We start from the raw sequence: 27,225 nt of genomic DNA on the forward strand, positions 1-27,225 counted from the left end.
GTGAGAGGATAAAGACATAAATGGGGATGATAATGTCAATGGTAGAGTCACTTAATTGGAAAAATATTTATTGAGAACATATAGTAAAGATACTCATTGTTTTATTTTTAAGATTATTTCATATCCATGATCATATTTGACCCTCAACTTTGTCACTGTGCTATGATATTCAGTAGTGCAAAGCCGAAAATAGAGGGACTCTGTCTTCAAGGAAATAACCATCTGGGAAGTAACTAACAGATATGAAACAATGCAGAATAGTACAAATAAGTATATAATGAGGTGCTAAATTTGGGAAGTATGATTCCTGAATATTGCATGGGTTATGAGAATGAATGAGTCAGTTTCTTTTATTCACTCAACAAGTATTTGAGGACCTTTTGTGTGTGGGAATTGTCAGATACTTCTCTGAACCTAATTTCCTCTATTGTCACTAGAAGTATCACTGAGAGCTACATTGTTAAACTACAACCATTCTTGGAGCTGCTTGGAAAAGACAACATAGGTAGACAGTGGAAAGCTAAGCTTGGAATTTTGGATTTTAACTCCTAACTCCACTGGGCTTTCCAATATAGGATGTGGTAAAGTTTTTTTGGAATAGGGACTTGAAAGGTGGTAGAATATAGCTTGATGAAAAGCAGAGAATCAGACTTTTCTAGGAAAAGTGAAAAATGTGACTCCCTAATTGAGAGTAGAAGGAACTGGGACATGTTTTTGTGACAGTGAGGAAATGGGCCTCACCAGAGTGGAAGGTGAATATAAGGTGGAAATGGAAAATAAAGTTACATGGAGCAAGATCTTTAAAGGATCAGCAAGTGTGAGAGATAGTAGGATGAATTAAAAGTATAGTTTATTTTAGAAAGGGGCAATTCCCATTATCCAAATTGTGGGTGTATTAGTTCATTGAATATTTCCTGAAGTTCTTTCACATATCTGTGGTCTCCCCCTTATCCCCCAGCTTAGCTGGCTGTAGGTTTTTCATTAGAAAAACAATGAATTTCAGGCTTGCCTATTTTATTGGCCACAGCTTTCATGATTTTTGGTCAGTTTTCCTAAGAAAAATGTGTGGCTTCTTATAACTTTGACTTTTTTTTTTTTTTAAAGATTTTATTTATTTATTCATGAGAGAGACAGAGAGAGAGAGGCACAGACACAGGCAGAAGTAGGCTCCATGCAGGGAGCCTGATGTGGGACCCGATCCCGGGTTTCCAGGATCACACCTTGGGCCGAAGGCAGTGCTAAACCACTGAGCCACCCGGGCTGCCCTTACCTTTGACTTTTTATTTATTATTTGTATTGTTGTTTTGTTTATTATAATCAAGCCTTTGACTTGATTCTGTGAAAAGGGACTAGCATTGGACCAAGCTATGTGAGTACTACCCAAGTTCTGTGATTTGTTTTTTTATATTACTGAGATATATACTGTATAGTACTCTGCTTGATGGATTCTCTACTTGTAAAACTATCACCTATATCAAGTTAAAGAACTTGAGTACTGTGTCCACAAGGCTCCTTCCTGCCCTGTCCTAGTCAAATCTACCTTAAATTACTTTTCTGTTTGTTTTTGATTCTCAGTATTCATTACAATAACACTTAACTAGCTTTCACATGTCAGGTTTTGTTTTAAGCAGAGAACATACGTTACCGTAAACATCAAGGAACCTCTATAAGATAGGGACCTTTATTTTACAGATGAAGCATAGAAAGGTTAAATAACTTGACCAGAGTCACACAGTGGAAGAGGTATGGTTTGAACCCTGGCCAGCTGGCCCCAGAATCCATGTTTTTTTTTTTTATTTTTTTTATTTTTTTATTGGTGTTCAATTTACTAACATACAGAATAATACCCAGTGTCCGTCACCCATTCACTCCCACCCCCCGCCCTCCTCCCCTTCTACCACCCCTAGTTCGTTTCCCAGAGTTAGCAGTCTTTACGTTCTGTCTCCCTTTCTGATATTTCCCACATTTCTTCTCCCTTCCCTTATTTTCCCTTTCACTATTATTTATATTCCCCAAATGAATGAGAACATATAATGTTTGTCCTTAGAATCCATGTTTTTAACTTCCATTGTGCTATATTGTTAGTTTCAACGGAAGATACTGATAGATCTTATATTGTGTAATTCTAAACATATTTTGTGTGGTAGCCCTTTGTGGCAAAGTGAATTTTCACAGCTTGAAGGGGAGAGTAGAAAAGTAGAAATATTTTTGAGCCTTAATGGGGAAAAATATGCCAGAGTGGGCACAAGTTTTTCCAGGAAGCTAACCTTTTAAGACTAGGAAGTATGGTTTTGTGGACATAATACATACAGGAGAGTTTGAGTTAGGACAGAGCATAATATATGTTGGAGAGTGTATTTGCCTTGTATTTGACTATCATGATAGGTTAAAGTGTCATTCTTGCTTAGGGTATTCAAAATGTGATTTTTCTTGTTTCAAAAAAAAAATGCATGAATAAAAAAAAAGATGATTGATACATGCAAAAAATAACATGGATCATTCAAAATATGCTGAACTCAAGAGACCAGTTACGAAAAGGGTATATGTCATTTCATTTGTATGACATTCTAGAACAGGCAAAACTAATCTGTGGTGAGCAGATAATTGGTTGCTTGGGATAGGGGTGGGAGCTTAGGGGGGTGAGGAATGTTACAGACTGAAGTAATAGGACTTTGGCCATGAAACAGTTATGAACTTGGACTCTTTGAAGAGCAAAGAAGGCCATGTGACTAAAGCTTATGAAGGGAGAGTGGATAGTAGAAGTCAGAGATGCAATAGAGGCTAGATTAGTATAAGCCATGGTAGTACTTGGGTATAATTGAAGTTATTGTGGTAAGTTGTTGGGAGATGGAGAATGAATTGTGTCAAGCACTAAAGCAAGAAGTTGGGGAAAAGGCTGTGGCAAGTAGTTCAGGCAGTTGATGGTGTTCTGGGCAAGGATAGGAATGGTCAAGATTGAAAGAAATGATTGAAATCAGGAGATGGTAGGTAGGGCTAACAGGAATTGTTGTGGGGGATGAGGAGAAAAGGAAGGTTTTAATGATGACTTAGGCTTCTGAGGAGATGGTAGTGCTATTTTTTGAGACAGGAAAGTGGAGATAAGGAGTTTGGGAGTGGAAATTGTTTTATGAGATGATTGCTTAGATCTCTGTTCATCAAGAAAATACTTTTTGCTAACTTTTTGCTTTTATTTTACACCTTCATTGTTGAATTGACTATTGTAGGTGGTGGTACATTTTTTTGTATACTTGTTTAGAGTTGACCCTGTCTTCCCTTTGTGCTAGGATGTCTGAATTGATTGAAAAAGAAACTGAAGAATATCGTAAGGGGGATCCAGACCCATTTGATGACCGACATCCTGGTGAGACCTGTGTTCTCTTAAGCCTGGCTCTAATTTTCTTAAAAAAGAAAATAGCTTAATAGGAAAATTTACATTGAAATAGCATCTTTCATGATAAGTTGTAAGATCATCTAATTGTTAAAATATTGCTCAAGGTGGAGGTAGTGAGGAAAAATAAATTCCTGGAAAATTGAAATATTTGTAATATTTATCGAATAGAAGATAACTAACTTCAGGGAACTAAATTATGTTTTATAGCTTACTGACTCCATTGGAATGTTACTTAAAAAGAGAATAATGTTCTCTGTTCTTGACTTTTAGCCCCAAAGAGGTTATCCTCTGTGCCTTCATCTTTCAAACAACAGTTTGAAACAGTTATGTACTTGGATTCTTTGAAGCAGAAAAAGGGATAATTATGCCTTAACTAATGAGGAAATGTAGTTGAAAATACATTCAGTGCCTTGTTTTTGGTTATAAAATTGATACTTGGAACCTTGAATAATAAATAGGTTTCTTGATGTCTGCTTTAGTATCTCAGCAGCTAAAGTATGGCATCTCATGTTAATTTGGTTTTATTTTGGGCTGATTAGAACCATGACAATCCAGTCTGCTTTGGCATGGAATTAGGTATGATATAGAGCTATATGAGACTGGAGACTTTACCATTTTATGTTTTCTCTAAGGTAGAGTACTAGTGGGTAAAGCTTAAATCATATGAGCCCATGCTGCATATCAACTTTCTCTGTGTAAAGTCAGAAGCAGTCTTTTGTTGGAAAAAGAGATTGTATGTGGAGAGATATGAGAATGAGTGAGACTAATTAAAAAAAGGGCGTTGTATGCCTACCTGAATGGTATAGGTTAATTTCTATTTCCTAGATTTTTGTTCTCAAATATAAGTAAGTTAGGCATTTCAGATTGAGTATCCAGTTATTTATGTAATACTTGTTGCACTTGTCCTAGGCATCCCCACTTGTGACTTTAGAGGATTACTTACCTATTTAATTCTTTTTTTTTTTTTTAAAGATTTATTTATTTATTCATTCAGAGAGAGCGAAGAGAGAGGCAGAGACACAGGCAGAGGGAGAAGCAGGCTCCACACAGGAAGCCCGATGTGGGACTCGATCCTGGGTCTCCAGGATCACACCCCAGGCTGCAGGCGGTGCTAAACCGCTGCGCCACCGGGGCTGCCCTATTTAATTCTTCAGTAAGGCAATCAAAGCATGAAGAAGTACGAATGTGAATGTGAATAAGAAATTAAGTTAACATTTGGGGTTATGAAAAGAATTAAAAGAGAGATGATCATGTTTAGTGACCTTGGAAGGGATGAAATGGTAATGAGGAAGAAGGAAGAGACAGAATTATACCCTTTTTTTAGTAGTAAATTTAAAGAGTTATTTTTTCCTCCCTACCTCTTACGTTAAGCAATAGTTGTCATTAGGCATAATTTCTATTAATAAAAATGAGGGTGTCATTTTCATCATTTGTAAAAAATAAACAGAAAGTTAGGTAATCTGAGGTCCTCCTCTAGTTTTTATGATACCATTCTGTAACTTTTCTTTTTGTAATTTACTTTGGAATACTAACTATAGCTTGGTAGAAACTTTGAATCAGTAGCTCACGTCTTTTCTTCATCCTAAATTGTATCCTTTGACTAAATTTGCCACTCTAATGATCTTAAAGGAAAATTAAAATAGATGGTATCTGTTTTAAAAACCAATAATTCCCTCAATCATTAAGTAATTCTTTTACCTTTAGGCTGTGTATTGAGTAGATCCTAGGTTCCTGGCCTTTCTTTCCCCAGGAACTCAGAAAGTTAAGATGGCCAAAGTTACCATATCTTTAGAGTTGGTGATTGCTTAGTGGGATTTCCCCTCCTGTACCCTGCCCCCACAACCTGGGGTATCATTACAGGTTTGAAGATGCATCTCTGCTATTGTTGGCATTATAGTTGAAAGATTGGACTTGGGAGTCTTATCTCCTCCAGGCCACCCATCACAATAAGTTGTGCTTCCTACCTTAATCTGGCTGGGATATCAGGGTTTTTCTTTCTCTTAAATCTCCTTTATGATTCTTTTTTAGACCTTGTACACTCTTAGTAATGCTGGTCTGGGTCTATTGCACAATTATTTAATTTAGCATTGCTGGGAGATATGCTGGGAGATGGGAAAGTTAGCAGTGTTTCGAGTTTTTATATTAGCACTTTTAATTTTAGAGTATGTTTCTTATGAAATCTAATTCATCAAGAGAATCTTTTCTTTGTTTCCATTTATTTTTGCAGCATTTTAATAGTACTTGTAACAACCTAGGTGCCTTTCCAGAGGTTTAATTTACTTGACTGGGATGACTTACTCATTCCTTTGTTTGTTCCTCCCCTCTTCTTTTGGTAGGTCGGGCTGATCCAGAGTGTATGCTGGGCCACTTGCTGAGAATACTCTTCAAGAATGATGATTTCATGAATGCAGTAGGTTTGCTTTTTACTTTTCTCGAGAGATTTTCATCAGCAGATGCTATACACTTTATTATTTGTGAATAGTTTGCTTTCTCCTAAAGTCTTGACAAAATTGGGAATAGAGTGCGTAGATTTTTTTGTTTGTTTGGTATTGGTTCAACGAGATAAGCATCATGGATTTCTTTCTTACCAAAGTCTTGGTTGTGGCTAAGGTGTTTTCTTTTGGTGTATACCTTGTTCAGTTGAATATCGTCAAGGACTCACAAGGCGTCTGCTCATCCTTGGGCAAGGTGATTTTGAGTTTGGGAATATAGACATTTTCTTGGGTTTCTGAATAGAAAAGTAAAAGTAATATATGAGGCATGATTCTGCACTGAGACTGTGGTGTGTGCATTGGGCATGTGGAGGGAGAGAAAGATACTAAGTCGGCTCTTGAGAAGTAAATATATCTATTTCTAGTGTTCACAGCTCCTGAGACATAGTAATGGTTCAGTAAGTTGTAGCTATTAGGTTTGTTTTGGGAGGCCGAATTGCATGATGTTTGAGAGCATGGGTTTTGGGGTCCGTGTTTTGGATTTAAATGCAGTTCTATTGTTCACTGACAGTTTGATCTTGGGGCAACTTAAGCTTCTAACAACCTTCATTTTCTCCAAGCTTTATTTTCCTTTTTTAAAAAAAGATATATTTATTTATTCGAGACAGAGAGAGAGGCAGAGACACAGGCAGAGGGAGAAGCAGGCTCCGTGCAGGAAGCCTGATGTGGGACTTGATCCCGAGACTCCAGGGTCACGCACTGAGCCAAAGAAAGATGTTCAACCACTGAGCCACCCGGGCGTCCCAAGCTTTATTTTCCTAATCTATAAAATAGGGATGATCTTACCTTAAAGATATTTTTGTAGTCTTTAATGAAATTAATCATGAAAAGTTCTTTTTTTTTTTTTTTTAAAGATTTAATTAATTTATTCATGAGAGACACAGAGAGAGAGGCAGAGACATAGGCAGAGGGAGAAGCAGGCTCCATGCAGGAAGTCCGATGTGGGGACTCGATCCAGGGACTCCAAGATCACGCCCTGAGCCGAAGGCAGATGCTCAACCGCTGAGCCACCCAGGTGTCCCATAAAAGTTCTTAACGCAGAACCTGGTACATGAGGTACATGAGGGCTCAGTAAGATTAGCTATTATTATTGTCTGTATTGTATTAGCTCCTAAATTTATTTCTCAGTTATCAGCATCTCTTCTGTACCTCAGGTTATTTCCAGCAGCCTTCTAAATATTCCCACCTGGATATTCTCCACAGGCACCTTGAATTCCACATGTCTAATTGTTGCTCTACAGTCTTTTTCTCTTGTTTTCTAGCTCAGTGATGGTGTCCCTGTGTAGCCAGCTAGAAGCTATCCTTTATTTTTCCAAGCTCTCTTATTCAGTGAACTTACAGGTCTTACCATTCCCATTCTATTAACCTTCACAAATTCCTCCACTTCTTTCTGCCCTTGTTGCCAGACTTTAGTTTAACCACTACCATTTCCTGGCTATTACAATAGCCTCTTAACTGATTATCATCTTGTCTGTTCTTCAACCTATTCACTTTATAGCGCAGAAATTTTTCTAAAATGCAAAAAGTGATGGCACCCTTTTGCTTACAATCCATTAGTGGTTTCCCATTGCCCTAAAAATAAATTTTAAGTTCCTTAGTTTGAAATACAAACCCAGTTTCTCTTTGGCCTTTTTGTTCTCTTAATTTTAAATTGTCACCCTTTGGCTCTCCTCCCCTCCCTACTCCTTAGCTATTCCTACTTTTCCTTTACAGTCTGCCTTAGAATCCCTTCTCCTTTAAAGTCTTCTTTGATTCCTCTGCAGGGGTTGGGTGGCCTCCTACAGGCTTCTGTAGCATTCTGTATTCAATGATACTTGTTTTTCTGTCACCTCTTTTGGATTATGAGCCCTTTGATGGTGGGACTGCATCTTATTCACTGTTGTATACCCAGCACAGAACACAGTGCCTCTTAGTAGTAGAGATTGAGTAATATTTGAGTGCCAAGAGGAAAGTTTCGTTAATACATTTATATATATAATTAGAATTTATGTGTAATATTAAATGTATTTATGGTGTAAGTACAAAGTTCAAGTTTTTTATTCACCATTGTCAGGAATGGGCAGGGGGTTATCTTGCCCTACTTTATCCTTCTGAAAAGGAGTAGGGGGTAAAAAAATGATACTCTTTGAGCTTTAATTCTGTGGTTGTTGATAGGTTGTTTTGTAGGGGGATTTGATTTTAAAGCTGCAGAAGAAATAATATATGACTCCATCATGGCTCAGCAGGATTGTAACTGTTTATAATAAATAAAGGTGTAATGAGAAATCGTTAGTTCTTAATATCCCTGAGGCAAGTGATGGGAATATATTAAGGATTTATTAGAATTTATTCATTTACTTATTTTATTTATTTGTTTATTTTTAAATATTTTATTTATTTATTCATGACAGACACAGAGAGAGAGAGAGGCAGAGACACAGGCAGAGGGAGAAGCAGGCTCCATGCAGGGAGCCCGACGCGGGACTCGATCCCGGGTCTCCAGGATCACACCCTGGGCTGAAGGCGGCGCTAAACCGCTGGGCCACCAGGGCTGCCCTTTATTAGAATTTATTAATATGATTGGGTTGAATTTCAGATGAAAATTATTCCTCCTTTTTTTATAGCTGGTGAATGCTTATGTGATGACAAGCCGAGAGCCCCCTTTAAACACTGCAGCTTGCAGACTCCTTCTGGACATCATGCCAGGGCTGGAAACTGCTGTTGTCTTTCAAGAAAAGGTATTTACTAAAAAGAAAAGTCATCATTTTATTTTTAAGTTGGATGTTGATCTGTTTGATTTGTCTTTGTTAAAATATTATAGATTCTTATAACAATAATGTAGAAATGTAAGAAATCAAGCAATAAGAAAAAATCTAAGAATAACTGTTTTCATGCTGCTTAGGTGCTATAGTATTTCTTAAAATCTTAAGGTCATATGTTTTTATGATCTCATTCAAACTCTTATTCTTAATGAGTTGTCTTAGTGAGGAAGGACTTTCTACTTTGAGGAGGCTCATTCTCTTCTTCTTGGTATTTATTTTTTAATTTTTATTTTTTTTCTTTTGGGTGGTATTTAAAATTTCTTAATATTTGAAGACATATTTTGTGCTGTGTTTTATCCTAGGGGTTGGTAATATTTTGTCAGCAAGATGGGAGCTTACATTCACATAATGTGTCTGGGAAGGCAGACACAGATAAACTGATAATTTCAAATAAGGATAAGTACTAGGAAGACCAGAAAATGATAATTTGATAATGACTGTGTGTGTATACTTTAAACGTAAAAAATTACTCTGTTTTTATAAGTAATGTAGATATTTTTGTTCTCCGCGTTAAGAATTTGCACATGGCTTGCTTTCTTTTTCAAAGTCATTAAAATTTAATCTTCTGAAACAGTCTGTAAGCCTTAGTGTAGTTAAATGTATAAACCATTCTTTTTTTAAGATTTTATTTATTTATTAATGAGAGAGAGAGAGCGTGGCAGAGACACAGGCAGAGGGAGAAGCAGGCTCCATGCAGGGAGCTTAATGTGGGACTTGATCCCGGGTCTCCAGGATCAGGCCCTGGGGCTGAAGGCGGCACTAAACCGCTGAGCCACTTGGGCTGCCCTAAATGTATAAACCAAATGGAAATAGATTTTCACTTAACTTTTAAGAAAATTTTATTATAGAATTGTGTAACATAAAGGCTTTTCAAGAATAATGTTGCAATTAATGCTACAATTGTATACAGACTAGATTTAAAAATCCCAATTAGGGATCCCTGGGTGGCGCAGCGGTTTGGCGCCTGCCTTTGGCCCAGGGCGTGATCCTGAAGACCCGGGATCGAATCCCGCGTCGGGCTCCCGGTGCATGGAGCCTGCTTCTCCCTCTGCCTGTGTCTCTGCCTCTCTCTCTCTCTCTCTCTGTGTGACTATTATAAATAAATAAAAATTAAAAAAAAAAAATCCCAATTAGTTTACTATTGTGGGAGGCTAAAAAATATCTATATGCTTGTCAGAAATATTTTAATATGAATTCTTTTGAAAACAGAATGACAAGTGAAGCATTTATAGCAATGTGTTTATATATGCAAGATTTGTAGATTACAGATGATTTTACTGTGCTTTGTGAAAGTTTCCTGGTTGTCATTGTAGGAAAACCATCTCTGGTTCCTTTATAGTTTCATCATTGTATATTTAGAATGAAGTACATACCCTTTGGATGTCAGAAACACTAAGGGATATTTTGAATAATAAAGCTTTCTGCAGTTGGAGAACACTTTTGTTTCTTTTTCTTTTCTTTTCTTTTTTTTTTTTTTAGAGGGGAAGTGGGGAGAGGAGGGAGAGAGAGAAACCCAAGCAGGCTCCATGCCCAGTGTGTGGAGCCTGATGTAGGGCCTGATCTCACTACCCTGAGATCGTGACCTGTGCTGAAATCAAGAGTTAGCTGCCCAAATGAATGAGCCACCCAGGTACCCCCAACAGTTTTGTTTATGAATAATTTTTTTTGGGAGAAGTGAATTATTAAGGAAAATCATAAGAAATAACATAACCTTGAATCCAGTGTCCTAGAAACGCAGATTAAAGACTTTTTTTTTTCTTTATTTATTTATGATAGTCACAGAGAGAGAGAGAGAGAGAGAGAGGCAGAGACACAGGCAGAGGGAGAAGCAGGCTCTATGCACCGGGAGCCCGACATGGGATTCGATCCCGGGTCTCCAGGATCGCGCCCTGGGCCAAAGGCAGGCGCCAAACCACTGCGCCACCCAGGGATCCCGACATTTTTTTTTTTTTTTTTTTTTTAAGATTTTATTTATTTATTCATGAGAGAGAGAGAGGTAGAGGTACAGCAGAGGGAGAAGCAGGCTCCCTGCAAGGAGCCTGATGTGGGACTTGATCCTGGGATCGCGGGATCATGCCCTGAGCTGGAAGCAGATGCTCAACCGCTGAGCCACCCAGGTGTCCCACAGATTACAAACTTCTTGGATAGGGGATCCCTGGGTGGCGCAGCGGTTTGGCGCCTGCCTTTGGCCCAGGGCGCGATCCTGGAGACCCAGGATCGAATCCCACGTCGGGCTCCCAGTGCATGGAGCCTGCTTCTCCCTCTGCCTGTGTCTCTGCCTCTCTCTCTCTCTCTCTGTGACTATCATAAATAAATAAAAATTAAAAAAATTAAAAAAAAAAAAAAAACACTAACAAACTTCTTGGATATTATGAGACCTTACTGTTGGATTACATAATCTTTATCTTTCAGAGTATCCTATGCATATTTCTTGATATGAATCAATATCTTATTTCTTTAAAAAAACATTTAATTATAGTTTGTTAATGAGTTGGAAATCATTATTTTTGGACAGATTGGCTACTGGTGTTTCACAGAGCTGTGGTTAAGATGCATTGCTTAGGGCAGTGTTTCTCAAACTTTGTGAAACATAATGTTTTTACATGCAATCCATTACATACATTGTATGTATGAAAAGTTTTTTGAACATTGTTTACTCTTTGTTTAGTGCATTCATATTTTGTTTCCTTTTTAGAGGTGGTTGCAAGTCACTAAATTGATTCTACTACTTTTAGCCACCATTTTATAAAGTTGCTAATTTGTACTTTGAGATACTGAAAATATCTTTAAATTTTATCTTTTTTTTTTTTTAATTTATTCATGAGAGACATACAGAGAGAGGCAGAGACATAGGCAGAGGGAGAAGCAGGCTTCCTGAAGGGAGCCCAATGTGGGACTCAATCCTGGGACTCTGGGATCACGCCCTAAGCCAAAGGCAGACGCTCAACCTCTGAACCAACCAGGCATCCCAGTTATTGATTTTTCACTTCATTCCATTGTGATTGGAGAAAATTCTTTTTTTTTTTTTAAGATTTATTTATTCATGAGAGACATAGAGAGAGGCAGAGACACAGGCAGAGGAAGAAGCAGGCTCTCTGTGGGAAGCCCAATGTGGGACTCAATCTGGATTCTGGGATCACGCCCTAAGCCAAAGGCAGACACTCCACCGCTGAGCTACCCAGGCATCCTTGGAGAAAATTCTTTATAAGCATTTATTCTTGGGACACCTGGATGGCTCAGGGTTTAGCGCCTCCCTTTGGCCCAGGTCATGATGTTAGAGTCCTGGAATTGAGTCCCACATCAGCCTCCCTGCATGGAGCCTGCTTCTCCCTCTGCCTATGTCTCTGCCTCTCTCTCTGTGTCTCTCATGAATAAATAAATAAAATCTTAAAAAAAAAAAAAAGAACAACTTTTAAAATTTATTACCAATGGTGTTGCCTAACATGATCTATCCTGGAAACTGTTCCATGTGTACTTAGGAAGAATGTATATTCTGATCTTGTTGCGTGGGGGTATTCTCAATATGTCTATTAGGTCTAATTGATTTATAGTGTTCAACTCTGTTTCCTTACTGATCTTCTGTTTGGTTGTTCTATCCATTATTGAAAGTGGGGCATAGAGTTTTTTGTTGGGATAATAAGTTCTGGAAATATAGTGGTGATGGTTATGCAACATGGTGAATGTACTTAATCCCACTGAATTGTACCCTTAAGAATGGTTTGAATGGTTCAAAATTATTGAATGTAAAAGAATTACAACTCTCAAGAAAAGTCCAAGACTGTGGGAGACAAATGGCCATTTGGGAAAGGAACCAGAGAACTACTGGATATAAAAAGTAACAGTTACTGAATTTAAAAACTTAGTAGATGAATTAGAGTTAAGTTTAGACTCAGCTAAAGATAGAATTAATAAACTGGAAGATTTAATAGGATAACCAATAATAAAGCCCCTAGAAATGAGAGCTGAAAAATAGGCAAGAAGTTGATATATAGAGACTAGAATTAGAAAGTTCCAAGTGTATCTAAAAGGAATTTTTAGGAGGAGAGAATAGAAAGAAAAGGGAAAGGTAATATTCAGGGAGATGAGGCTAGGATTTTGCAAATTAATTGAAGACGTGACCACTCAAGATTCAGGAAGCCCAATAAAGAAATACTAAAGACAGATGCGATCTTAAAAGCAACCAGAGTAAAAAAGATTCCTGCAAATAATCAAACAGAATGAACTTTGCCACAGCAGCAAAGGTAATAGTAGAGGCCAGGTACTAGTAGAAAATGTCTTCAGAGTACCTTTGTAAACCTAGAAGTATTGACCAAATAAACAAAAGAGGGAACAAAAATTCTGAGTAAAATGTAGATAGAAGGAGCTCATTGGAGTTAGTATTTTAAAGTTCTTACACTGTTTGGAAAGAGGGGAAATAAAAGGCACTTAAAATACTAAATATGTTTTCATGTCAAATGTTTTTCCTTTTTAAAGATTTTGTTTATTCATAAGAGATAGAGAAAGAGACATAGGCAGAAGAAGAAGCAGGCTTCTCACAGGGAGCCTGATATGGGACTTGATCCCAGACCTGGGATCATGCCCTGAGCTTAAGGCAGACGCTCAACCACTGAGCCACCTAGGCTCACCTCATGTCAAATGTTTTAAAACAAAAATTTTCAAAATGTATTTTTCAGAGTGTTAATTTTTTGAAAAGAGGTTAAAGTATATAGAAATATGTGGGATAATGACTCCATGACTCTAAGGAAAGGTTTAAGATACACAAAATGTACAAAATTTAAAAGAAAATATTGTTAAGTCTGATTACATAAAAATTAAGAACTTGTGTTTATCATAAAACACCTTTAAAAGATGTGTATTTCATAGAAGTAGAAGCCTGAATGGTCAGTAGGCATGAACTGTGCCTAACCTTATTAATAAATGAGGAAATTAAAATTAAATGCAATGCCTTTTTTTCTTTTTCTTTTTCTTTTTTTTTTAAAGATTTTATTTATTCACTCATGAGAGAGACAGGCAGAGACACAGGCAGAGGGAGAAGCAGGCTCCAAGCAGGGACCCTGTTGCGGGACTCGATCCTGGGTCTCCAGGATCATGCCCTGGGTTGAGGGTGGCATTAAACCGCTGAGCCACCTGGGGTGTCCGCCTTTTTTTTTCTTTAAGAGAGAGCATGTGAGGGTCGAGTAGGGGGAGGGACAGAGGGCAAGAGAGAGAATCTTAAGCAGGCTTGCTCCACACCTTAGCATGGAGCCCAACACGAAGCTTGATCTCATGACCCTGAGATTGTTGACCTGAGCCGAAATCAAGAGTCAGACACTTAACGGACTGAGTCACCCAGATGTCCCTGCAATACTGTTTTTTTTTTCCATTTGTTTTTATTTAAGTTTGATTTGCCAGCATATAATGCCCATTGCTCATCCCATCTAGTGCCCTCCTCAGTGCCTGTCACTCAGTTACCGAACCCCCCCACCCACTTCCCCTTCTGAAATATTGTTTTTATACCCACCAGACTGTGGAAAATAAAAAGTGTGACAGTGGCCATGTTTTGACAAAGGTGTAGAAAAAAGAACTATTCACTGTTGTTGGAAATATGAATTGTTGCAGTCACATTGGAAGATAACTTGGCATCCTTCAGTAAAGTTGAGCGCATACATATCCTGTGATTTAGCAGTTCTGATCTTAGATTTCATCCTAGGGATATGCTTGCACAAAAATAGTTGTAGTTGCTTAAACTAACAAAATAGCAGCAAAATATGGAGGTGAAGAACATCTGGAGGTTGCTACTTGGGATCAGACACCCTTCTGCCACTCATATTTCTTAACCTTATTGTGACTCCGTTTTCTCTTCTGCAGGTACTTACCCAAACATATAGGGTTGATACGAGAAATTAATAAGTTTTTTAAAAAGATTTATTTATTTATTTATTCATGAGAGACACAGACTGAGAGAGAGAGGCAGAGACATAGGCAGAGGCAGGCTCCTCGCAGGGAGCCTGATGTGGGACTCAGTCCTGGACCCCAAGATCATGACCCGAATGAAGGCAGCTGCCCAACTGCTGAGCCACCCAGGCATCCCTAAATATTTTTTTTTTTTGAATTTATTTATTCATGAGAAACACAGGGAGGGAGAAGCAGGCTCCATACAGGGAGCCTGATGCAGGACTCGATTCTAGGATGTCAGGATCCTGACCTGAGTGAAGGCAGATGCTCAACTGCTAAGCCACCCAGGTGCCCCGAGAAATTAATAAGTAGTTATGTCCAAAGCCTATCTTACGTTGAATGCTGTGGGTGACAGCTTCATGTAACTATAGGTGAATGTAAAAAACATGTTGAGTAATAAGTTGAAGAAAAATACAGTACCATGGGGTTTATATAATTCAAAGTATGATACATTTAACAGAAGTTTAATAGGAAAATTGTTAAAATTCCGTTACTGTAGATACCCTTTGGGGAGAGAGCATAGGAGTGGCACAAAGAGGGACATAGGGAAGGTTTTTATTAATCTCAGTGGTAGATCATGGGTGATTTTCATTTTCTTTGGATTATATATGTTTGCATGTATTATTTCATAATAAATAAGTTTGGGATATGTGGAGTTAAGTACTTCTTTGATGGATGACTTCTCATTAATATTGTTAATTGTGCATTGTGAATTTCAAAGGAGGACATAGAATTTTTAGTGCTCCGTACTTGATTATTGAACATTTTGGGTCTTAAACATCTAATGTAGGACTATATTATGTGGTTATTGACCTTTAGCTTGGATTTTAATGGCTAAATAGGAATCTATTTCACAGATGCTCAGCTATTTTTTTTTTTAAGATTTTATTTATTTATTTGAGAGAGCAAGAGCCAGGGAGAAGGACAGAGAGAGAGAGAGAGAGAGAGAGAGAAACAGACTCCCTGCTGAGCAGGGAGCCGATGTGGGGCTCTGAATCCCAGGACTCTGAGATCATGACTTGAGCTGAAGGCAGACACTTAACCAACTGCCCCGATGGATAGCTATTTTAACTAAACCATTTGGAAACTTAGTTTACTTGTGCTTTTTAATCTTATAAGCAGCATTGAAGTATTTTATTAACTTTTTTTCACAAGACTGAAATCTTTGCTTATATCTTTAATTATGAAAATGATCTTTGCTGAATTGTACTATTTCATTTTCTTTACTATATAGGAAGGAATCGTTGAGAATCTTTTCAAATGGGCCCGAGAGGCTGATCAGCCATTGAGGACGTATTCTACTGGATTGTTAGGAGGTGCTATGGAGAATCAAGATATTGCTGCCAATTATAGGGATGAGAATTCACAGCTGGTAAGGATTATGTTGGAATTTCTTTCTGTATAAGATTGGAGCATATTCACAAGTTTTTTCTTGCTACCTGAACTCAGATAGTAGATCTTATTCATTACTTTGTATTGGAGTATAGCTATAATTTCGATATTGGAAGATTATTTTTCACGTTTTGATTTTACTTTTTTTAAAAAAGATTTTATTTATTTATGAGAGAGACAGAGAGGCAGAGATGTAGGCAGAGGGAGAAGCAGACTTCCTGCAGTAAGCCCGATGTGGGACTCGATCCCAGGACCCTGGGATCACAAACCCAAGCCAAAGGCAGATGCTCAACCACCAAACTACCCAAGCGTCCCTGATTTTACTTTTTTTTAACTTGAAATAGACATTTTCCATTTTGCCAAGGATCATGATAGTTTGTACTAGGTAAAGAATAGTACCATCCCCTTTCTTTTCCCAATATTTGCATTATGAAAATTTTAAGCATATAGCAAAATAGAATTTACAGATAGTAGCTATATACATCCACTTAAATTATTTGTGAATGTTTTAGTATACTTATTGTATACCCATCCACCCACCTTTCTTTCTATTCATCCACCATTTTTTGCAGATAACTTTTTTTAAAGATTTATGATTTTATTCATAAGAGACACAGAAAGAGAGGCAGAGACATAGGCAGATGGAGAAGCAGGCAGGGAGTCTGATGCAGGGCTCAATCCCAGGACCCAGGGTTCACAACTTGAGCCAAAGGCAGATGCTCACCCACTGAGCCACTCAGGCGCCCCTGTTTTTTTTTAAAAACTAAGCATACTACTACATTTTAGGGTTGGCTTAAAAAAATAAGTACTTTTTTTTTTTTAGATTTATTTGTTTATTCATGAGACACACACACACACACACACACACACAGAGAGAGAGAGAGAGAGAGGCAGAGACATAGGCAGAGGGAGAAGCAGGGTCCCCACACGGAGCCCCATGTGGGACTCAATCCCGGATCCTCGGATCATGCCCTGAGCTGAAGGCAGACGCTCAACTGCTGAGCCACTCAGATGTCCCAAAAAATAAATACTTAAAAGAAAAAGTGAAAAAGCGGTAAACTTGAAAACTAGATCATGTAATTATGTAGATGGCAGTATCTAACAATACAATTTATAACAGGTACAAGTTTGAGAAAACCTTCATGTTTTATTTTCAAAGATACTTTTTAAAAATCATGAATATGTCTGGTGTCTTCCTCATTAGGTGTGATGGTCCAGCCCAGCTTGATCTAGGTAGATCAATTGTGAAAGATGTGTGATATGTAAATGTGGTTTAGGTTTTCTGGGACATTTTATGAGGAATGAGACTTTTAGCTATTGCTTATTTTATCAAACTATAGAAATAAAGTCAAAATATTTATTAAGTCTTTACCATTTCCAGATATTAAGATGACTGCTTGAAGATTTAGTTTTCCTTAAATGGAAATAAGAATATTTATTAAGAATCCTTTAAATTAAGATGCAGGAGAAATAAAGCTTTTTACTCCAATATCTATTGATAGGTGGCAATAGTACTTCGAAGACTGAGGGAGCTGCAGCTTCAGGAAGTGGCTTTACGGCAAGAAAACAAGCGTCCCAGCCCACGAAAGCTCTCCTCTGAACCTCTTTTACCTCTGGATGAAGAAGCTGTGGATATGGACTATGGTGACATGGCTGTAGATGTAGTGGATGGCGAACAAGAGGAAGCTTCTGGGGACATGGAGATCTCTTTTCATCTTGATTCAGGCCACAAGACCAGTAGTAGAGTGAACTCAGCAGCCAAACCTGAGGAAGGAGGATTGAGAAAAAACAAGGCAGCAAAACAGGGTGACAGAGAGAGTTTTAGGAAAGCCAAGCAGAAGTTGGGTTTCTCAACGTCTGATCCAGATCGCATGTTTGTTGAGCTGTCTAATAGCAGCTGGTCAGAAATGTCACCTTGGGTGATTGGCACCAATTATACCCTTTATCCTATGACCCCTGCTATTGAGCAGCGTCTTATTCTCCAGTATTTGACCCCTCTAGGAGAATATCAGGAGGTAAGGTTACTGTTCATGCTTTGGGACTATTGTGCTTATTTCTGAGATAATTTATGGTAGCATTTTATACTTTGATATGTTTTTACTCTAATGCAAAAAAGGCTTGGCCCTAAACTGGTGAAGTCTTATGCTACTGGTAAAGTCTTAGGTCCCTTCTGATGCAGCTCTCTTTGATAAAAGTGTGTTTGTATGTTCATAAAGGAATAGAGGAGAGGTATCTCATTTTTAAAAATTTTTTGTACTCAGAATAGAAAATATGTGAAAATAAAGCCAGTGTTAAGATTTATTTTTGTCTTCATTTCAGTTACTTCCCATATTCATGCAACTTGGATCACGGGAACTGATGATGTTCTATATTGACCTGAAACAGACGAATGATGTCCTGCTTACGTTTGAGGCCCTCAAGGTAAAATTCTTTTCCTTTTAGATTTTATTTTTACCCAGTCTCTACAACTCAATATGGGGCTTGAACCCACAGCCCTGAGATCAAGAGTTGCATGTTCCATTGACTGAGTCAGCCTGGTGCCCCACTCCTGGTAAAATTCTTAAAAATATTAGATACTGGGATCCCTGGGTGGCGCAGCGGTTTGGCGCCTGCCTTTGGCCCAGGGCGCGATCCTGGAGACCCGGGATCGAATCCCACGTCGGGCTCCCAGTGCATGGAGCCTGCTTCTCCCTCTGCCTGTGTCTCTGCCTCTCTCTCTCTCTCTCTCTCTCTCTCTCTCTCTCTGTGACTATCATAAATAAATAAAAATTAAAAAAATAATAATAAAATAAAATTAAAAAAAATATTAGATACTGACCATTTTATTGACATGGATCTTACCCACGTGTTTACCACGTGTTTGGTCTATGGCATCTCTGGATTTTATTGCTCAGGGCTTTCTATTGCCAGATGTGACAAAATTGTAATGAATGAAAATTTCTTATTTAGATAGAACACATGAGGGTTACCAAGTGCTTTCACAGAAATTCAGGGGTCAATTCTAGGGGGTTGAATATTAATGTAGAAACTGGATCTAGATTTTGGAGTGGCCTCAGTTATTATTGCTGAATAGGAATGGAAAACTGTGTAGTACCTTATATCTTACTAATTTTTAAAATATTACCCCTGTCAGGCACCACCACTTTTTCTGAATTTGTAATTATATATACTGTGTGATGTTAGATTATTTAGATTGAACAAAATACAAATCAGAAAAGAGGTAAAGAAATAAGAGGCCCACCCGAATTCAGTAGAGGTAAATGATTTCCTAGGGTGCAGAGGTATTAAATATGGGAAGGCAGGTTAGTCTAGCCCACCAAATCCATACTTTTCTATGATAATAAAGGTAATCTGTATGGAGAGAGAGAAGTTGAATGAATAACATTGTGGCTGTCATATAGTTCTACCAAGCAGGTAACTGATGAACAGAGTGCTTTTCTGTGAATGTTTACAATGTTAAGATTAATAGATCAAATCTTTATGATTTGGTTAAGAGAGACAGTCATGTAAGCCTCTGATTTCTTTTAGATATTACAGGTGTTGTGGAAAAAAGTATAGGATACAAAGGAAGAGGTGGTTTCTTCTACCTAAGAAATGTTTCCAGAAAACACCTCTGAAAAAGAAGTGATGCGCCCTCTGGCTCTTTAAAGTTACAACTTGAAGAAAAAAAATAAAGCTACAACTTTATATTTGATATTCCAGAGCTGTGCTGTCCAACAGAACTGTTAGTAATGATGGAAATTTTTTGTATCTCTGCTTTTCAGTACAGTGGCTACTGGCTGTATGGGCACTTAATATGTAGCTAGTGCCACTGAGGCATTGAATTTTTATCTTAATTTTAATTTAATTAGCTGCATGTGGCCAGTGACTACTATATTGGAAAGGACTGTTCCACAGTATTTTGAAATGAAATAGAAATGAGGAAAATTGTCTTTCAGATCCCAGAAATTTTAAATTTGGAGGAGGACAGATATACACTGGGGTTACTTAGGTTCCTGTGTGTGGATGTGTGTGTGTGTGTTTGTAAATTCATTATACTTTGAACAATGAGATGAAGCTGGAGGTCAGAGTTCTCTCTGCTTCAAAGGTGTTGCTTTCCAGTGTAGCATTCTGTCCTGAATAGGATATAGCAGAAGAGGGGATTTGGGCAGTTATTATTTCTATAGGTTACATATGAGGAGTTATAATGGGTGTCATTATTAAACTGTTTCCATGCAGAGTTGTATAAAGGATTAAAGAAAATAAAATAAGGGTGAATAGGGAAAAATCACAAAAGAGATCTTTATTATGGAGAAGTAGTAATGTAGATGGGGCCCCTGGGTTGCTCAATTAGTTGAGCATCTGGGCTCTTGGTTTTGGCCCAGGTTGTGATCTCAGAATTGAGCCTTATGTTGGTTCAATAGAGCCTTATGTTGGTTCTGTGGTTGGTGTGGAGCCTGAGATTCTTGCCACTCTTTCTCACTCTGCTCATCCTCCTACTTGGGCACGTGTGCGTTCTCTTTCTCTCTCATAAATTAAAAATAATTAATTAATTTAAAAAATCTTTAAAAAAGTAATGTAGAGGGGCACCTGGGTGGCTCAGTGGGTGAACATCTGCCTTTGCTCAGGTCATGACCCTGGAGTCCTGGGATCAAGTACTGCAGCAGGCTCCCTGCAGAGAGCCTGCTTCTCCTGCCTGTGTCTCTGCCTTTCTCTCTGTTTCTCTCATGAATTAAAAAAAAAAAAAAAAAAAAATATATATATATATATAATGTGTGTGTGTGTGTATATATATACACACACACAAATATATGTATATATGTGTATATATATAGAAAGGTGTACTTTTTTATTCAAAAGGAAAACTCAGTTGTATAGGAGGAGGGACAGGTATTGAAATTAGTAGAAACAAAATGGATTAAAAGAGTAATTTGAACCAGCCCTTATATGGAGACACATCATAAGGACTGAAAATAGAATCTCTGTTTACACTAGTGATCTAGGTTATAGGCTTTGTATTGGTATATGTGCTGCTGAAGCAAGCACATAAGCTTTGTATTGTTGTAAAGGGTGAGCCTGCTTATTCTGTTTTCCCACCTACCTATCCTGGCAGTGAAATTGCCACTTTATGGTAGTGGCAGACATGTGAAAGACTATACATTCAGTGGCTTAAGGGTAGGAGGGGAACCATATGTGGTTTAGCTACTTCTTGGGAGATGGATTTGTTTAACAGACAAAAAGACTAGAGAGGGAAGGGATTTGAATTACATATAAGGATTAATTGGAATATGGATGTTGAGAGAACTTCCGAAGAGGATACATGCCTGTCTTTTTTAGCCATTGACCTTGGCAAGATTTGTATCAAATTATGGACTTGCCAATCTGTGTTGTCTGCACTTGTGCAACTTGTGTCACCACCCAGAAGACACCTTGGTAGGAGAAACAGGAGGGGGAGCTCTAGTTCTTCTGAGGCCCTGTCCACGTTCGCCTAGGTTCAGTCATCAAGTAGCCTGCTGCTTAGCATTATACTTCCTGCCTTTAAAATTGACCCCGAAGATCAGGTCCAGTGGAGAAGCTAGTGGTTATTGAACAGGAAGTTAACAAAGTTTTAAAGATAACAGACTTTTTTTTTTAAGATTTATTTATTTATTTATTTGAGAGAGCAGGGAGAGGGGCAGAGAGAAGGAGAGAAGCAGACTCCCCACTGAGTAGGGAGCCACATTAGGGGCTTGATCCCACAAAAGTTTGAGATCACAACCTGAGCCAAAATCAAGAGTCATCACTTCCTATGGAGCCACCCAGGTGCCAACTTTTAAAGGTCAATTTAAGGTGCATTCTGATAAGTTTCAAAAATTTTACTAGTTTTGGTAATTTGTTGAAGATGGTATGTGGGGTCATATATATTGAGAATCAGTATAAAAGAAGACAAAGTTTGTTATTTTATTAGATGATGAATCCGTGACCGAGCCAAAACTAGAACATAGAACTGATTACGTTAGAAGGATTTATTTTTATTTATTTATTTATTTTAAATTTATAATATTTTTTTTAATTTATTTTTTTATTTATTTATGATAGTCACACAGAGAGAGAGAGAGGCAGAGACACAGGCAGAGGGAGAAGCAGGCTCCATGCACCGGGACCCCGACATGGGATTTGATCCCGGGTCCCCAGGATCGTGCCCCGGGCCAAAGGCAGGCGCCAAACCTCTGCGCCACCCAGGGATCCCATGTTAGAAGGATTCAAATGGGAAGGTTAAAAATCCTTTAGGGAAGCTATGTAATAAAATGGTTATGGGATTATGCCGTTTTTTTATAGCAGTATCTTTCATATCTTGTTTTTCACTCTTATGAAAACCTTTGATGTTAGAAGGGAATATTATAAAATCTTAGAGTTTTTTTGGATTTTTGGTTTTCCTTTTTTAAAATCTTTTACTTTATTTTAATTAATTAATTTAGGATTTTTGGTTTTCCTTTTTTTTTTTTAAAGATTTTATTTATTTATTCATGATAGTCACACACACAGAGAGAGAGAGGCAGAGACATAGGCAGAGGGAGAAGCAGGCTCCATGCAGGGAGCCCGACGTGGGATTCGATTCCGGGTCTCCGGGATCACGCCCTGGGCCAAAGGCAGGCGCTAAACCACTGCGCCACCCAGGGATCCCCGGGTTTTTGGTTTTCCTTAAGCAATACTGGTTTTACTTCTGTTATTAGGGAGTGGTTGTCTACTTCAGGGGATTCCTTCTATTTAGCAGTTTGACTTAATGTTTTGTGAAGAGATTTTGTGATTATTCTAGATTGTTCCACAATAACATGTGTCCCTTTTGCTTATTAGCACCTTGCATCTCTCCTGCTCCATAACAAGTTTGCCACAGAATTTGTTGCACATGGTGGAGTACAGAAATTACTGGAAATTCCTCGTCCTTCTATGGCTGCAACTGGTGTATCCATGTGCTTGTATTACCTGTCCTACAACCAGGATGCTATGGAAAGAGTAAGTCCAGTCCATTTAGGGTATGGAAATAGAATTGGGCAGGCAGTCACTCTAACACATTCACAGAATGACTTTTGGGTAAGACAAAATGAATAGTTAGAGTAAATTTTATTGTATTATTTTAAAGATTTATCCATTTATTTTAGAGAGTGTGGGTGGGAGGAGGAGGGGGAGAGGGAGAGGATGAGAGAATCCTCAAGCAGACTGCCTGCTGAGCATGGAACCTGCTGTGGGGCTCAATTTCAGGATCCTGAGATCACAACCTAAGCTGAAACCAAGAGTTGGACGCTCATCTGACTGAGCCACCCAGGTGCCCCTTGGAGTAAATTTTAATGAAAGAAGCAAAGAGCATGAATATATCACCTTTAGAAAGCATTCTAAAATGTAAAATTGTTTGCAAAAGTTTGTTTTTTCCTGACTTCTGAATAAAAACAAGCAAGATGGATTAGAGTCTTGGGGCTTTATTTAGTTTATGCCATTTCTGTTGAATTAATATTAGTTTTGGGGCTCTCTTCAGGAGTACCTCCCTCATGGAGTTATATTTTGGATTTTGAGTCAGCCTGTTATAAAAACAGTAGATAAGACTTTGTGTATGTTATCAAATATTGGGTGGTGGAGATAATAAAATAATTCCAGTTGTTTTTGGGGCTCCAGAGGTTCCCCATCTGGTTCTTCAGTTTTTCCAGTTAAGACTTTTTTATTTAGTGATTAAAAAAATATTATTAAGTTATATTTGAAAAATAATGGGTCCTTAGACACACTTGGGGAAGATTTTATCATTTCTATGCTTGGAATATTTTTCTAATATTCTATGTGGTGTGGCTTTGCTGGTAGAGTGAAGTTGGTAAATTCTTGGGCTATGGCTTGATTCATCTTTGCATATGTATTAAAAGGTAATGTCTTAGTTTTAATTTTTTTCCCTCGAGATCAGCATTATGCAAAGATATGTAGTCTCTTTGAGAGTAGTAACCTAATCAATCTGTGGGTGTATATACAAAATTAATTATGGCTAAGATAAAAAAAGCAAACCTGGGTAATGCTGTAGAATTCATCCATCTATAAGAGACATCAGATGTGTGAAATGAATCAGTGAGTGGTTGGATAACAAACTTGTAGACTTTAGTATCAGAAGGCTTGGTCACTTTTATCACCCTGGGGAAGTCCTTTATCTCTTTGAACTTCTTTCTCTCTCTCTCTCTCTCTCTCTTTTTTTTTTTTAAGATACTTATTTGAGAGAGAGAGAGACAGCACAAGTAGGGTAAGGGGCAAAAGGAAGAGAAGCAGACTCCCCATTGAGCAGGGAGCCCAACACGCGGCTCAATCCAGGACCCTGGGGTCATGACCTGAGCCAAAGGCAGACGCTTAAACTATTGAGACACCCAGATGCCCCTCTTTCTTACCTTTTAAGGGGCAATCCTAATACCTATGGAACTGAGCACTGTGAGCATTAAAGGATGTTAATATTTGCAAAATTTGGCACTCAGTAAATACAGCTCAGATTTAAGTATGTATCTAAATTTAGGTTTTCAGGTTTGGAATAGATTGTTACAGAATTTCATTTGTAACTTAAGCTTTAAACTCAGAATGACTGGATTAGTAGTGATCATTGCATTCTGCAAAGATATTTATACACTGCAAAGTTACTCACTACACTGGTGAATTTTTCATCTCTTTTGAAGGTTCCTTTGCCTGAAATTTTTAAAAATTATGTTTTGTTTATTGTTTGCAGGTTTGTATGCATCCCCACAATGTTCTGTCTGATGTGGTGAACTATACCCTGTGGTTAATGGAATGTTCTCATGCCTCAGGATGCTGCCATGCTACCATGTTTTTCTCAATTTGCTTCTCCTTCCGGGCCGTGTTGGAGCTCTTTGACCGCTATGATGGTCTTCGTCGTCTGGTGAATTTGGTGAGGTTCTCGATGGCTCCTCAAAGTGAGGAGTAGGGGTCCAACTTCTCTTCACTATCTTTCAGCAGTGTTGAAGGGAGGAAGCTTTTTTCTTTCCTTTTTTTTTTTTTTTTTTTTTAAAGATTTAATTTTTAAGTAATCTACACCCAACGTGGGACTTGAATTCAAGAGTCATGTTCCACCAACTGAGCCAGGTACCCTGAGAGGAAGCTTTTGACTGGAGGAATTTTGCTGTTATTCTCTGTGAATGAAGTCTTTTTCCTCTCTACAGTATCAAATTTCTCTTCCTCTTAAGTGGTTAGAGGACTCTGTGCTAAAAGACATGTCTTGAATATAGTAATTTCATAAGGGGATTTGTGTCTATAATCTTGATCTTCTTAAAAGCAATGGCTATGTACCTGAATGTCTTTCAACATGTTTAAGAGCTATGTAATTTTGGGACGGCTGGGTGGCTCAGTGGCTGAGTATCTGCTTTCAGCTAGAGCCTGATCCTGGGGTCTGGGGATCGAGTCCTGCATCGGGCTCCCTGTGAGGAGCCTGCTTCTCCCTTTGTCTATGTCTCTGCCTCTCTCTCTCTGTGTCTCTTATGAGTAAATAAACAAAATCTTAAAAAAAAAAAAAAAGCTATGTAATTTTTCTTTTTTCTTAAATTAATTTATTTTAGAGAATGCATGTGCCCAAGCAAGGTGTGGGAGGGACAGGGAGAGAGAGAATCACAACTGGACTCCCTGCTGAGCAACAGAGCCCAACATGGGGCTCAGTCTCATAACCCACGAGATCATGACTTGAGACGAAACTATGAGTCGGATGATTTAACCAACTGAGCCACCCACGCACCCCAAGCTATATAATTTTTCGATAACTTTGTTTTTTATTATTATTTTTAATAACTTTATTTTTAAAAGCCGTTTTGCTTTCATATGGCTACTCTTAGCATGTTGTATGGATAAACTTTGATGTTTGTCAATGTTGTTGAGCATAAAATTTTAATGTAATCTTTTTCTTCCTTTTACTTTTTTCTCTGTTTTTCCCTTCCTCCTCTTTTGCCCTATTTTGTCTCTTTCTTAATAGATTAGTACTTTGGAGATTCTAAATTTGGAAGACCAGGGTGCACTTCTGAGTGATGATGAAATATTTGCCAGCCGCCAGACTGGGAAACACACTTGCATGGCCTTGCGCAAGTACTTTGAGGCCCACCTGGCCATTAAATTGGAACAAGTGAAGCAGTCCCTTCAGAGAACTGAGGGTGGCATTCTTGTCCATCCTCAACCCCCGTACAAGGTGAGAGGACCTTGTCTTAAAAGGAAAAATTGTTAGCTCTCCATAGAATCTTAGTCTTTTTTTTTTTTTATTTTTTTTTTTATTTTTTATTTTTTTTTAGAATCTTAGTCTTGAAAGTCATTCAGATCAGTATGGCATATCCATTGTTGGTGTATACATGCCCTTTGGAGGCAGAACACGTGAAAATGGGTGTACCAGGGACTTGTTTTGCTCCCAGTTCTAGGTTGCTACTTCTCTGGGATATTAGAACTAAAAGATGAACTGAGGTGTGTATAAAAGGGCTTTCTTTTATGAAAAGTACTAGATATCCTACCTCCTTTGTGGAATTTTTTTCCTGAAATGGTACATCTGTTACTCCACTTCTCTATCATTTTTTAACTTGGCTGTGTTTTAGAGTGAAGATTAATATCTGCATGTTACAAAAATCACATATTGAAAACAGACCAATTATTTTATGTGGTGCTTCTTTAGCTGTAAAACATGCATCAACATGTTGAATGTTTTGTTAACTTTTTTGGGCAAAATGTATTGTGAGTCTGGTTATAAATAAAAGGTTAAACAAATATTATTTCACATGTGAGCTATTGACTCATTTGTGGAATTCGAAAGCTCTTATTACTTAGCTTTATTAAAACCTGTTGGCCACTGAGCTGTGATGGAGAAGGTAGCAGACAGGTAATAGAATTCCTTAATAATGTGTATATTTCCTTATAGGCATGTTCATATACTCATGAACAGATTGTGGAAATGATGGAGTTTTTGATAGAGTATGGCCCAGCGCAACTGTATTGGGAACCAGCTGAAGTCTTCCTCAAACTTTCTTGTGTTCAACTCTTGTTGCAGCTTATTTCAATTGCCTGCAATTGGAAGACCTATTATGCAAGGTGGGATTAGGGAAAGGTTTTAAATGAAATTGGATTTTGCTTTTTGGTATAGTTGATGTTGGTTTGTATATAGTGTATGCTTAGCAAACCTTTGTTGAACTGAAGTGAAATTTTGGGTGTGAATTTGAGAAATTAGAGTAAGGATGATAATATCCATATGTTTTTTTAA

General features: G+C 38.0%; 1 protein-coding gene across 5 annotated transcripts in view; it reads left to right on the forward strand.

The window, feature by feature from the left end:
* Positions 1-27,225, forward strand: part of DCAF1 (DDB1 and CUL4 associated factor 1) — a 77,856-nt gene that overhangs the window by 17,003 nt on the left and 33,628 nt on the right. For 3 of the 5 annotated variants that reach the window (XM_072786074.1, XM_072786073.1, XM_072786076.1), the window contains exons 3-12: positions 3,285-3,361; positions 5,728-5,801; positions 8,487-8,600; positions 15,853-15,990; positions 17,513-18,025; positions 18,330-18,431; positions 22,824-22,982; positions 24,712-24,891; positions 25,963-26,172; positions 26,887-27,056. In XM_072786074.1, the coding sequence (XP_072642175.1) occupies positions 3,285-3,361; positions 5,728-5,801; positions 8,487-8,600; positions 15,853-15,990; positions 17,513-18,025; positions 18,330-18,431; positions 22,824-22,982; positions 24,712-24,891; positions 25,963-26,172; positions 26,887-27,056 (1,737 nt within the window). The remainder of the gene's footprint in view (positions 1-3,284; positions 3,362-5,727; positions 5,802-8,486; positions 8,601-15,852; positions 15,991-17,512; positions 18,026-18,329; positions 18,432-22,823; positions 22,983-24,711; positions 24,892-25,962; positions 26,173-26,886; positions 27,057-27,225) is intronic. The other 2 variants (XM_072786075.1, XM_072786077.1) reach the window with 2 other exon arrangements.

The sequence above is a fragment of the Canis lupus genome, chromosome 19, assembly GCF_048164855.1.
Source record: "Canis lupus baileyi chromosome 19, mCanLup2.hap1, whole genome shotgun sequence".
NCBI classification, from domain to species: domain Eukaryota; kingdom Metazoa; phylum Chordata; class Mammalia; order Carnivora; family Canidae; genus Canis; species Canis lupus.